Source organism: Scyliorhinus torazame, chromosome 3 (assembly GCF_047496885.1).
Source record: "Scyliorhinus torazame isolate Kashiwa2021f chromosome 3, sScyTor2.1, whole genome shotgun sequence".
Taxonomy (NCBI): Eukaryota; Metazoa; Chordata; class Chondrichthyes; order Carcharhiniformes; family Scyliorhinidae; genus Scyliorhinus; species Scyliorhinus torazame.
The window spans coordinates 216958703-216971791 of record NC_092709.1 but is presented as its reverse complement, the minus strand read 5'-3'; the positions used below and the strand labels follow the sequence as shown (position 1 = coordinate 216971791).

Genomic DNA, 13089 nt, shown 5'->3' with positions numbered 1-13089 from the left:
TGAATCATAGGTTCCCATAGGAATCAATGTTAAAGGCATTGTTGGGTTTCTTTGCGCATTCGTCACCCAGAAAATCAAATACACAAGTTGAAATAAAGTACCATATGTGTACAGTACTGTGTGTCCCTAGTTGAAATAACTTACAATAAAATAATTAAATATGTGATATAAACTTTTTAAGATTATGCTCACCCTCAATAATTTTAGATTGACCAGGTTCCATCTAGTGCCAGACGTTTGTCAGTGGCAGAAGCTGCTGTAATCCTGGGATGACCTGCATCAATTAATGTCTGACTAAGTGGATCCTGGGAGCTTCAGTTCATAACCAGAACCAACAGCAAAACAATCAGTGAAGACAACAGCTGAAAACGGGCCTTTGTAAGAATGGGGTGGGAGACAAGACTAAGAACGGAAGCACTGCGGGAATTTTGTTTGTGAGCAGGCCACAGAATAATAAGTCTGTGGCAAAGGACTTAAAGGTGCAACTGGCAACATTAAACAGATATAGTCACATTACTTTATTAACAACTCTAAAGTGAAACAATGTTAAACAAGTCGATGTTAAGTGAGGATTTACTGTACCTGAGGAGCAGTACACAAGCTGCTACCAGCGTGTACGCCAGGAGTGTCCCAATAGACATCATGTCGACTAAGGCTTTAAGATCAAACAGGAATGCCATGACAGCTGCCAAACAAAAAATCCACCAGGATATGAACAGTAGTGTTGAAACAAAAGACACCTGTAGCTTGGTGGGAAAAAAACCCATGCAAGTCTAGCTGCTAATATTAAAGGATGATAATTAACATACTCAGTAAACAGTCCTGTCCACTGTTTTATCACAATCCTTTCATTTTAAATGAGATAAAGCCTCGCTTAAAAGTGTAAGTGGACAAATATCATGTTAGCTTGTTAAGTGTTCTCCAGTAATTTTTAAGTTGTATAGTCATTTTAGCCTAACTTGTATAACTGCTATAGAAACATCTTCAAAGTGTAAGTGGAGATTACAATGTCATTATGTTTGTTCAAAGATTCTTGTTAATGACACGTGAGAATACACAGAACTAGCAATGTTTTAGTTCTGCAGTGTGTTTCTAACATGTTTAAATCATGCTAATCATTACAGTCTGTTGCATGTAATTTGTGATACTTCAATTATAGCACACAATCTGGGTTTTATTATACCACTGCTGTGTTGCTAGATTATGTCTTAGGTTTAATGAAAGTATACCACAATGAATTAAAGCATTTAATAAATAAATAAATAAATTAATTAATTAATAAGAGGTTAAATGAATACATTTGGAAATGTTATTGCTGGTGCTACAATTGATAGGTAAGATAAAATGAATACTTTGCTAGTACTTGGAGGCAACCAATGCCCCAACCAACAGCCAATAATTAGGTAGCAAACATTAAGACACATTGAAACTTAAGAAGAAAAAACCCAAACATGCTTAAATTTTCTAGTATGGCCTTTATCCACAGGTAAATTGAAACAGTGATAGAGGTTAAAATGCGAATCCAGCTGGTGAGAATTCCAAGAAAAAAAGTGTTGGAAAAATTCAGATACAGATTGGAAATGAAACCTGGTCTTCTGCCATAAAAAGAACTTAAATTGCTTGATCTTCAAGTAAAAGTTCAAAACAAATGTGTATGAACTGGGAAATCAGGAATTTCTAAATTATGCATTTAGTACAAATTTCTAACTATTTTGTTACATGTCACAATAAGGCAACACTTTCCTACTACAAAATTAAAACAAATACAAAGCACATTAAACTACACACAATCAGCCTTTCCTAACTTTCTCAGCCACCATCATTAACTCTAGTCTACTAAATTATTTGACACAACTCCCACAAAACATAAAAGAGAAACAAAATTAAACCAGATGTTTCATGTCTCTTGTCCTAATCCACTGAAATTAATGTGCTATATCTCTCCTGTCTCAACAAACCTTTTCTAAAAATGCAACATCTGCACATAACCATGATAAATAATCTGTTGCAGTCAATTCCCTTCCCCTTCCACATCGAATAATCCCTCTAATAAAATCATAAAAGCTGCATGAAAAAAGTACAATTAAAAAAGAGAATGAATACTTTAAGCAGACAGTTTCTCTTCGGTTAAACTGTGCCATGAGAACTGATTATAAAGCTAGAATTTTGGGGGTCATGATGTTTGGTTCTTAGGTAGGCTTGTGTGAATCAGCTGTGTTAAATCCAAAACATTTTCACACAGACACAACAAGCAGTTGGCATAGCTACAAAGGAACTTGAAGAGATTGAAATGAACAAATTTTAAGCAAATTCCGAGAGCTAAAAAGTAGGTATTGGGCTACACCAGCTAAGAGCCCATTTCACTTAGATACATATAAAATGTACACTGAAGGAGGCCACCTGGCCCATTTCAGATGAATAGATGCTACAAGGGGCTAACATACAAGAGCTTAACCCCACTTTCCAGTTTAGTCCATAACCTTGTAGAATATGCATTTGCAGTTAGTATCCAAGTATTTTTTAAATACGAGGAGGATTTCTGCCTTCACAAACTTTCAAGCAGTGATTTCCAGACCTCACCATCCCCTGGGTAAAAATAAAATTCTCCTCAACACCCCTCTAATTCTTCTACCAATTATTTTAAAACAATGCCATGGTTATTGACCTCTCAGCTAAGGAAAATAGGTCCTTCTCATCCACTCTTTCTAAGCCCCTTTACGTCTCAATTACATGTCCCCTCAGCCTCCTTTGTTCCAACTAAAGCAACCCCAGTTGATCCAATCTTTCCTTATAACTTAAATTCTCCAGTCTTGGTAACACCCCCCTATAAATTTACTCTGTACCCTCTCTAGTGTGATCACATCCTTCCTGTAATGTGGCAACCAGAACTGTATGCAACACTAGTAGTGGCCTAACAAGTGTTTTATATCTCCCTGCTCTTATAGTCTTTGTCTCAGCTAACAATGGAAAATATTCCATATACCACCTTATTAACCTATCTTGCTGCCTTCAGAGATCTGTGCAAGAACACACAAAAGGTCTCTCTGTTCCTCTAAACTTCTATCATTTGTTGTTTATTCCCATCCCTTTTTTCTCCCCTCCAAATGTATTACCACATATTTCTCTGAATTGAATTCCATTTGCCACCTCTCTGCCCATTGACACCTTCCTGAGGCCTACAGCTTTCTTCTTTGTTATCAACCATACAATCAGTTTATGTATCAACTACAACATTCTTAACTTATGTCCCTTACATTTAAGTCCAAGTCATTGATATATACTACCAAAAGCAATGCAACTAGTACCGAGCCTTGTGGATCTCCACTGGAAACAAGCTTCCAGTCACAAAAGTAGCATTTGACCATCATCCTTTGCTTCCTGCTATTGAGCCAGTTTTAGATCCCACTTGCTACTTTCCCTTGGATCCCATGGGCTAAATCATGGGCTAAACATTTCTGACCAGTCTGTTATGTGGTGCCTTGTCAAAAAGATTGCTAACATCCATGCAGACTACATCAAATGTGGTATCCTCACTGACCCTCCTTGCTATTGTCTCAAAAACCTCTGCTGGTTCACTGTTGTCAATTAGAATATCTTCGGGTTGGAAATTGATTTAGACCAAAGTTCAGCTACTTTATTCTGACCTGCACAAAGTCTCACTCACCTATCGCCTTGGTTCCCACTTATGTACAATGCCTCCTAGTCTTCCACAGTCCTCCTTTTATGATTTCAAAACTGTGCCCATCCCAACCACCCATGCCAAGTAAAATTGTTATTGTTTTGTTCAGAGGCCAATAAGCAATTGTCTGTAACTAGCACCTGAAATCCTAAATATGCCAATTTAGCATATTTCCACACATTAAGCAGTAGAAGCATTTGAAAAAGTGTTTAAGCAGAGCATCCCATTGTGAGCAATGGTCCCAGCAAGGATTACTATATCAGCCCCCATATGTATTAGCAACCCATTAATCTGTCTCAGGCACATATCACAAGATATGGCATTAAAAGTTAAATATTATCAAAGGGAACCATGCGCCCTCTAATCCCTGGAATTAATTTCAATTAGAATTCTTAACATTTGTCAGACTCTACAGAGATTAGAAGAAAAAGTAATAAGTAAATGGATTGCAAAGCCCTTTCATATCAACATCAGTTTGCTCCAGAATAGACACAACTGGGTCACTGTGAAAACGTGTGACTTGGCATTGACCGGGATGATTTGATTTGTCTGCTTTGGCTGTTTATACAAGGCCGTATTTTAATCTCAATATCACTGTTTAATATCCATGTGAACAATTGCCACTAGAGGCTAGGTATGCCAGGTTAATTTTGTACACGTTTAAAAAATAAAATATATCTTTTCTTCAGAAGGTATTTCCATTTTATGAAATTAAGAATTCTTATTAAGTTTTTAAAGCAGATGCCAGATTCTTTTTAATCCATTTATGAAATTTTAAGGAGATTACAATGTTTGCTACTATAAATTTTGTTTTACAGAATTATAATTATTGCACCCTAGAACCTGGAATACCCACTTACAGTTCAATCCTAACCACCTGATTCATGAAGGCACCAAAACTCTGCATGCTTCAGGGAACAGTACATCAAGCCCAGGCATGCTTATCGACAGATGAGGTCCCGTCGGGGAAGGGACAAGTTGCATCAGCTTACCAGAGATGACCCCTGATGCCAGCGTTGCAACAATTGGTGTCTGCCTCTTACTCACTTTTGCCAGAAAACTGAACAGTAAACCATCTCGTGCCATTGCAAACAGAATTCTGGGCAAAGGGAACATAGACCCCAACAGGCTAAAAAGAAAAAGGTCATAGTTCAAACAAAAACACATTCAGTGCCATGTACTTGTCATGGATACATTTTGCAAATGTAGAATTGCCAAACTCAATGGTCATGTCATTTTTATATCTTTTATGAACTGTCTTTAGGTTCATTGAAGTACACAATGTTTAATAATAATCGTTTTATTGTTACAAGTAGGCTTACATTAACTCTGCAATGAAGTTACTGTGAAAAAAACCCTAGTCGCCACATTCTGGCACCTGTTCGGGTATACAGAGGGAGAATTCAGAATGTCCAAATTACCTAACAACACATCGTTCGGGACTTGTGGGAGGAAACCATTTATATGGAGAATAAAAGTCTCTAGCCTAATCTAATAACTTTGCTTAACTTCAAACTCATAAGACTGATCTCCACTGCAAGTTGCTTCTCTTGCCACACCAGCTATATTTAGGGGTTTACTCAACAAATGACAATTTTTACAGTATGTTTGGTTATATTTCTAATTTTGAACTTTAGTAGCCAAGAGTGGGTTGGGATGGGCTGAATTAATTTGCCTGTCTATTTGTTTGTTGGCAAACTACTCCAAAGCCCTCGGGCCAATCTCAAACGTGGTGGGATGATAAAAGCAAAATACTGCAGATGCTGGAAATCTGAAAATAAAACAGAAAATGCTGGAATAACTGAACAGGTCTGGCAACATCAGTGGAAAGGGAAACAGAGTTACGAGACAAGAAACAGACAAATCTCTGAAGAAGAGTCATACGGACTTGAAATATTAACTCTGTTTCTCTCTCTACAGATGTTGCCAACCTGCTGAGTTTTGAGCATTTCCTGCTATTGGTGGTATGATGTCTTGGCTAAGGGACTTGTAGTAGGGAGTGCGGTGGGGTGGGGGGGTTGATATTGTTGGTCTTACTTGATGCCCTCGCCTTAAGTGGATTCAATTCCACCAATAACAGTGGTATGATTTTCATAAATGCTCCTGTTGGCAGAGGTAAAACTTTGATCATATCTCTAAACTTTGCTAGAGTTAAATTACAGGGACATTTTGCACTCATAGTAGCTTCTTCAGGAATTACACTTACACTCTTGCCTGGAGGTATGGCTTTCTGCTTTCAAATGATCACTGAACATACAAAATGAGGAGATACCAACAAGCAACATCGAGAAAGGTACAGCCAAGGTCAATGCAATAAAAAATGCCAAAGTTACTATCTGCGATGAATGTACCGTGTCACACAAAAAGAACCTTGAGGCTTACAGTCTAAGATTTCAAAAGAAAGTAAGAAAATTACAAGTGGCATTCCCTTGATTGTCTCAGTGAGCTTCAGAAACATTCTCTGGTAATGCCTAGAGGAACAAGAGCAGATGAAATAGAAAACATCTCTTTAGAATACTGTTGAAACATTAATGTTGATTGTGAATATGAGAATTTATAAATCAGGAGATGGGAAATTTGGCAATTTGAAAGTGGTAAGATTCTCTTTTGCCCCTAATTTCACCCCAGATGGTAACTTTTGCATTTTTTAACACATTGGCTTAGGCTGAACCTTTATCTTTTTTTTTCTAATGTTTTTATTCTCCATTTTCACATTTTCCTTCAAAATGTACACCCCACCAACAGGCAACAAACGGTAACAAATACAAAGTCAATAACCTTAACATCAACAACGATCCCATCCTCCCACCACCTCACCCAACTGTCAATATATGCCTCAAATAAAACAAACCCTCCCACAGTGGAAAAAAAATATAAAAGCGAAAAAGAAAAAGGAGTCCGGAATCGCCCATGGCCACCATTAACCGATAGAGTCCCCCACCCCCCACGACAACACTCAATGCCATCCAACCTCCAAAAGAGTACCGTAAATGACACCCAAGAGTTGTAAACCCCCCCCTCCCCAACTCCTCCCCCTCCACTTCCTCTTGTAAAACTCCTCCCCCCAACCTCGATTCCTTCCCCCCAACTTTCCACCCCGGCTAGACCACTCGGACCGTGTTCTGCCAGGCTCCGATGGCCGCAGCCCCTCCCCCCCACCTCACTCACGTTCACTGGCCGGCTTACACCGGCCAGTGTGGAAGCACCGGCCCGGGTCCCTTTCCCCCTTGCCCGGCCGCAGGACAAACCCAGTAGTCCCCTTTTAGCACACAAACCCTGCATATCCACCTACACCCCAAAGAGCCCTAATTTCAACTGAAAGTCCCATTTCTTCCCTTGTCCAAATATGCACAATGTTGGCTCCTATAGCCCATACACCAGCACGCAGTGAAACAAAAAAGAAAAAAAAATAGTCATGAGGCTACATTGGTACATGACCATTTCTCAATTCTGCCACAGTCCTTCTGCCTTCACAAACTCCTCCGCTGCTTCTGCTGTCCCGAAATAAAGGTCCTTGAACTTGGAGGTCACCCTGCTAACGTACAGTGCCCTCTTCACCCGGTTGAAGGCAGCCCGCCTCCTCGCCAGCTCCACTGTAAAGTCCTGGTATACACGTATACCAGCTCCAGCCCACTGCACCACCCGCTTCTGCTTAGCCCAGCACAGGACCTTCTCCTTTACACTGTACCTACAGAAGCACAGAGTCACTACTCTTGGCGGCTCACTCGCCTTTGGTACAGGCCTCCACGACCGATGTGCCCGATCCAGCTCATATCGGGAGGGATCCTCCCCCTCCCCCAATAGTTTCGCCAACATCGCGGCAAAATACTCAGTCGGCCTCGGTCCTTCAACTCCTTCAGGCAGCCCCACAATCCTCAAATTCTGTTGCCTGGATCTGTTTTCCAGGTCTTCCATTTTGCCTCGCAGATCCTTGTTGATCTCCATCACCTTCCGCATCTCATTCCCCATCGAGGTAAGTTGACCACTGTGCTGCAGTACTGTCTCTTCCACTTCCTTCAGCGCCTTCCCTTGCTTCTGCACCTCCGCCACTGAGCTCGCCACCACCGTCCTCACCGGGGTAATCGCCTCCTCCACCAGCACTTTCAAAATCGCCCCCATCTCCTTCCTCATTGCCTCCATATGTTTCGTAAACTGCCTTTCAAATTCCACGGCCATCACCTTAGTTGTTTCTTCAGCCGTAAGCAATGCGGCCTCCCCAGCGCTCCATCCTCCATTTTCTTTACTGACCCCGCGGTGACCTTTTCACTCCCCGACGGACTTTCAGCTACTTTTTTCACGGCCTTTTTTTTGCCGGTCTTTGACATTTCACTGGAAGTCCCACAGAGAGGGAATCCTTTCGGCAGTGTTCGCTTCACCAATCTGCCCCAAAAAGTCTGTGGAAACTCCTGAAAAAAGTCTGAGAGTCCATTCCAGACGGGAGCTGCCGAATGCGCGACCTACTCCTCCATGGCCGCCACCGGAAGCCTCGTCCCCGCTTCTTCAATGGCCTTGGTGAGATCTTTTCACAGTTGTTCCCTCTGCTGCTAGAATTCACCTTTAATAAAGGCCCTCAAGTCAGCTTGAAGCCTTTAAGCTTGCCCTTCCCCCGTCTGCATGCTGGAAGAGGCTTTTGTCTTTACTGCAGCTCCAGCCAAATCTTTTACTGTTTCTGCCGGGTCTGGTAACCAAGAGACATATCATTCCTGGGGGAAAGTATCCCTCCAACATTCACCTACGTCTTTTCATTAAAATTCCATCCAGTATTGATTAAAAAAGAGCTCTTTTCTGTAACCTTGGGCAGGAGCTGCCTTGTGTGTGACCACTTACTCCATGGTCCACACCGGAAGTCGCAGACTGAACCTTCATCGTTGGTATCTCCTCATTTAACCCAATTCCAATCTCAGGTGGATGTGGAATATTTGCAACAAACGATGAAGAACACACCCAAACATCAAACTTAATTACAAATATGTTGATTGGTTATGTGGAAGGGGCATATTAGCTCCAGAAAGTATGCTTGAGATTAATGAACTATTGTTGAAAGAAATTCCAGAGGAAAAAAAATCATACAAATCGATCAGGCTCACTCCTGCCTCTGCCATTTCATCACGGAGAATCAAGTGTGCTGTGGCCAATTAGTGACCACCAGGCAGGAAAGCGGCATAAAGAGGGCCGCTTAAAGTGAGACACCTGACAGCAGAGGATTCAGGCAGTGAACTGGAAGTTGGTCTTGCCCACACATTTGAAGGCACTCTGACAGTTGGTGGCATCTTGAGAGATTCACGCATGTTGTAAAAAGGTGTTTGTCAGAAGACTGGTAAGAGGACAGAATCCATAGGTGGACACTGAAATATTGGAGGAGCAGCAGGTGAAAGTATAGAAACATAGAAAAAAAGCAGGAGGAGGCCATTCAGCCCTTCAAACCTGCTCTGCCATTCAACATGATCATGGCTGATCCTCTATCTCAACGCCATTCTCCCAACACTCTCCCTATCTGCTTGACACCTTTAGTGTTCATTCTGGTGACTATTATGCCAGCAGTCACTTTCAGAACCCTTGTCAGGGGGGAAAGAACATCTGAGCATACCTGTCCCACTGAAAACAGTCCTGGGGGTGTGCAGGCCATGTTAGAGGGCTCTGCGTGGCACGCGTGTCTTGGTCCTGGTCTTAGGCAAAGGAAGGCCTCTATTGGCAGTGTAGGCCATGTGCAGTATGGTGTGCTAAGTGTGGTCAGTTACCTAAGGAATTTGGTGCTGGGGTTAGAGGCATGCAACTGTGCAGAGGGCACAGTCACATTCAGGAGTGGCATCTGAATCCTGGAAGTCAGTAGCTGAAATGTCTTGGGGCTCATTTTGAATGGTCCCATGGGCAGGTCCTGAAAAATCAGAGCATACATCACCTCAAGAAGGGATGGTCAGGTTGACAAAGGGCATGGGGCAGAAGAGCATATAAAATTGGAGTAGAGTAGACCACATGGCTGATTAATCCTGCTTCATCATTCAATATGATCATGGCTGATCATGGGCTTCAGCTTCATTTTCCAACCCATGCCCCATATCCCTTGATTCCCTGAGAGATCAAGAAGTCTGATATTCCCAGAATTAAAGATATTTAATGAGGGAGCATCCACAACTTCTGGGGTAGACAATTCCAAAGGTTTACAACCTTTTGTGGGAAGAAACATCTCCTCAACTCAAACAAGAAGGGAAACATGAATGAGTCCAGTGGAAGAGTAAACAACAAAATCATTACTCACAGTTGCTGTCCAAAATAATGGGAGCAATGGTTATGATTGGAAATTGTTGAAGACTTCCGGTGGCAGCCATGCAGTGAGTGGTCACACATTTGGTGGCTCCCAAGGTTGATTTTTTCAGTCTTTTCCCATCCAAAGAGTGTAGTATTTGAGGGCAAAAGGTGCTGGAGTGCCATGGAAGGTAATACTCCTCTGGTTTGGCTGGTGTATGTATCAGTGGATGAGGAGCTCCACGAGAAAGAAAGCTGTTAGAGGAAGAGAGTTTTTGTGGTGCACCACAGGTAATGATGGCAGAAGAAGAGGGGGGGGGCACTGTCCACCCAGTGGTCAATGGACCAGCTGGTGGAGTTCTTGACTATCAAGTTCGAGCAGCAGAGGAAAGAGGCCCTGGAAGACCTGGCCAAGGTGGTGGAGCCGCTGAGATCTGGGATTGAACGAGTCGAGCAGGAGCTGGAGTCCCAGGGCCGGGCGATTCAGCATTATACGCCCTCACCAGCAGTGGCCCCAGGTCCGCCCCAAACTGTTTGTAGAACTCTACCGGGAACCCGTATGACCCCGGAGCTTTTCCTGCTTGCATCACCCTATACCAACCATCACCTCCAATTGCTGTCTCCATGCCCTGAACCAGCCCCTCCTCCCAGTCGGGGACCCCAACTTGTAGAGCCTCCCATAAAAGGCCTCAAACACCCTATTCCTTTCCTGGCTGTCGCCCCTGGGGTTGCAGGACAAGGTGCTGTCGAAGGACGAAATAGGAGAGGGGAAGATGCCAGATATCTATTAGGAGTTGATGGATTAGGTGGGAGACCTAGTGGAGGATATTAAGCCTAAATGGGAGGAGGAGCTGGGAGGGGAGGTAGGGGCCGAGTTGTGGGCAGAGACCTTGCGAGGGTGAATGCGTCCTCATCCTGTGTGAGAGACTAAGCCTCATCCAGCTTATGGTGGTGCATAGGTCCCACATGACAGTGGCGAGGATGAAAAAATGAAATGAAAATCGCTTATTGTCACAAGTAGGCTTCAAATGAAGTTACTGTAGGTTTGTGCCAGGGTAGAGAATAGGTGTGTGCGGGGGGTGGGGCGGGAACCACAACAACATGTTCTGGGCATGTCCAAGACTGAAAGGGTTCTAATAATAATAATAATCTTTATTGTCACAAGCAGGCTTACATTAACACTGCAATGACGTTACTGTGAAAAGCCCCGAGTCGCCACATTCCGGCGCCTGTTCCGGTATACGGAGGGAGGATTCAGAATGTCCAAATTACTTAACTGCACATCTTTCAGGACTTGTGGGAGGAAACCCACACAGACACAGGGAGAAGGTGCAGACTCCACACAGACAGTGACCCAAGCCGGAATCAAACCTGGGACCCTGGAGCTCTGAAACAAAGTGCTAACCACTGTGCTATCATGCCACCTGACAGGGGTTCTCAGACGTGATGGCCAAGGTGTTGGGTGTGGTTCCGAGTCCAGATGTGGCGATATTTGGGGTCTTGGGAGACCCAGAAGTCCAGGGAGTGAGAGATGCCATTGTTTAAAATGGGGACGGCGGGAGTTGGTGTCAGGGGGGCAGGTGGGTTGTGGTTGTTTATTGAGTTGCTTTGTTGTTCTTCTGATATTTTGCGTATATGTGTGAAATATGTCATGAACAAAAGCATTTTTTAAAAAAAGGATTGGAAATTGTTGAACTTAGTGTTGAGTCCAGAAAGCTGTAAAGTGCCTGAACAAACGATGAAATGCTATTCCCTGTTGAGTTTAATTAGAATAGTGTAGGAGCCCATGGATTGAGCGTTCATAATGGCAGGGGCTTGGAGCATGAGAATTTAAATCTCAAATTGACTCAGCAAAGAACTGACACACTGACCATCTGACAATTTTGTTCTACATTTGCTTATTCAACACAGAACTCCTTCCATCCATCCATAAAATCTCACCTGCAACCACACCTGATGACATTGTAGCAATAGCTGGAGTCTTCGTCTTAGAATTGATGTGGGCTAAACCTTTGAAAAGCAACCCATCTTCAGCCATAGCATAGATAACACGGGGCATGGGGAAAATGGAACCAAGTAGACTGAATGAAGAGCAAAGACATGCAGAATGTGGCAAATCAGAGTTGCAGCCGGTATGCAGTAAATTAATGAAAAATTGACATTCACTTCAGGGCTCTACATAAATTCCCAGATCCTCCTTGTCCAGTGAGCTGTGCTTTTTATAATCTACTCAGATCTTCTCCCGCAAATAAAATGACACGGAATTTTAAAATATTAATGCAGAATAGTTTTACAAAATCAAAATATGGCATGTTAATTTGCACCAATACCCCAGTGGGTGACACACTGCCTGGCGCATTATGCCAACATATAAAGCAGCATGTTCCAATTTCAATGCCAGCCTATATCATATTAACTGATCTAACTTGGGGTCCTACCATTAGCCTCAATATTCTGGTCTATGGTATTAGGGTTGGGGCGTGGATTTGAAAGAAGTCAGGGGACTCCACAGCAAGTGTTTGCACGCTCACACATCAGGTGGCAACATAATTGTGCTTGAATATGTTGACACATCTGCAGAAGAAATTCATGTCGAACACTCATGACAAGCCAAGATGCAGGAAGGAATCTTCCAGCCCCTTTGGGCTCAAATTCTAGAAAGTCTGCAGCTTCGAGAGGGGGGAAAAAAACTAAGGAAGTAAAACAAATTATAAAATGTACATGACTGGTTGAACCTTCTTCTGCTGTAACTTTAGCAGAACCTCAGGAGAAACATTGTTTCTCCAGAGTAAGTTGTTTAATTGCCCACCACTATTCACGACTGGATCTGGCAGGACTGCAGAGCTTAGATCTGAATCAGTGGTTGCGGGATTGCTTCGCTCTGTCTATTACTTGCTGCTTCTGTTGTTTGGCATGCAAATAGTCCTGTGTTGCAGCTTCATCAGGTTGACACCTCATTTTTCAGTATGCCTGATGCTGCTCCTGGCATGCTCTCCTGTACTCTCATTATGGTTGGAAATCAGGAGATCCCCAAAAATACCATGCACCTCAGTTCATATTGTTTTCCTATGGACAAGTTGGAGGATCAGAAATGTAATGATGTTTGCAGTAGATTAACTAGGAACTAAAGTTCCTTGGCCTCAGGACATTTTCTAACCGCAGATTCT

The 13089-nt window shown here is 42.8% G+C and overlaps 1 protein-coding gene across 3 annotated transcripts in view; it reads right to left on the bottom strand.

Annotated features, from left to right (window-relative positions):
• Positions 1 to 13089, bottom strand: part of slc7a2 (solute carrier family 7 member 2) — a 240689-nt gene that overhangs the window by 41589 nt on the left and 186011 nt on the right. For 2 of the 3 annotated variants that reach the window (XM_072496865.1, XM_072496866.1), the window contains exons 7-8: positions 11864 to 12003; positions 583 to 685 (exon numbers count right to left, since the gene is read on the bottom strand). In XM_072496865.1, the coding sequence (XP_072352966.1) occupies positions 583 to 685; positions 11864 to 12003 (243 nt within the window). Of the gene's footprint in view, positions 1 to 582; positions 686 to 4671; positions 4809 to 11863; positions 12004 to 13089 lie in introns of all 3 variants that reach the window. The other variant, XM_072496868.1, reaches the window with a different exon arrangement.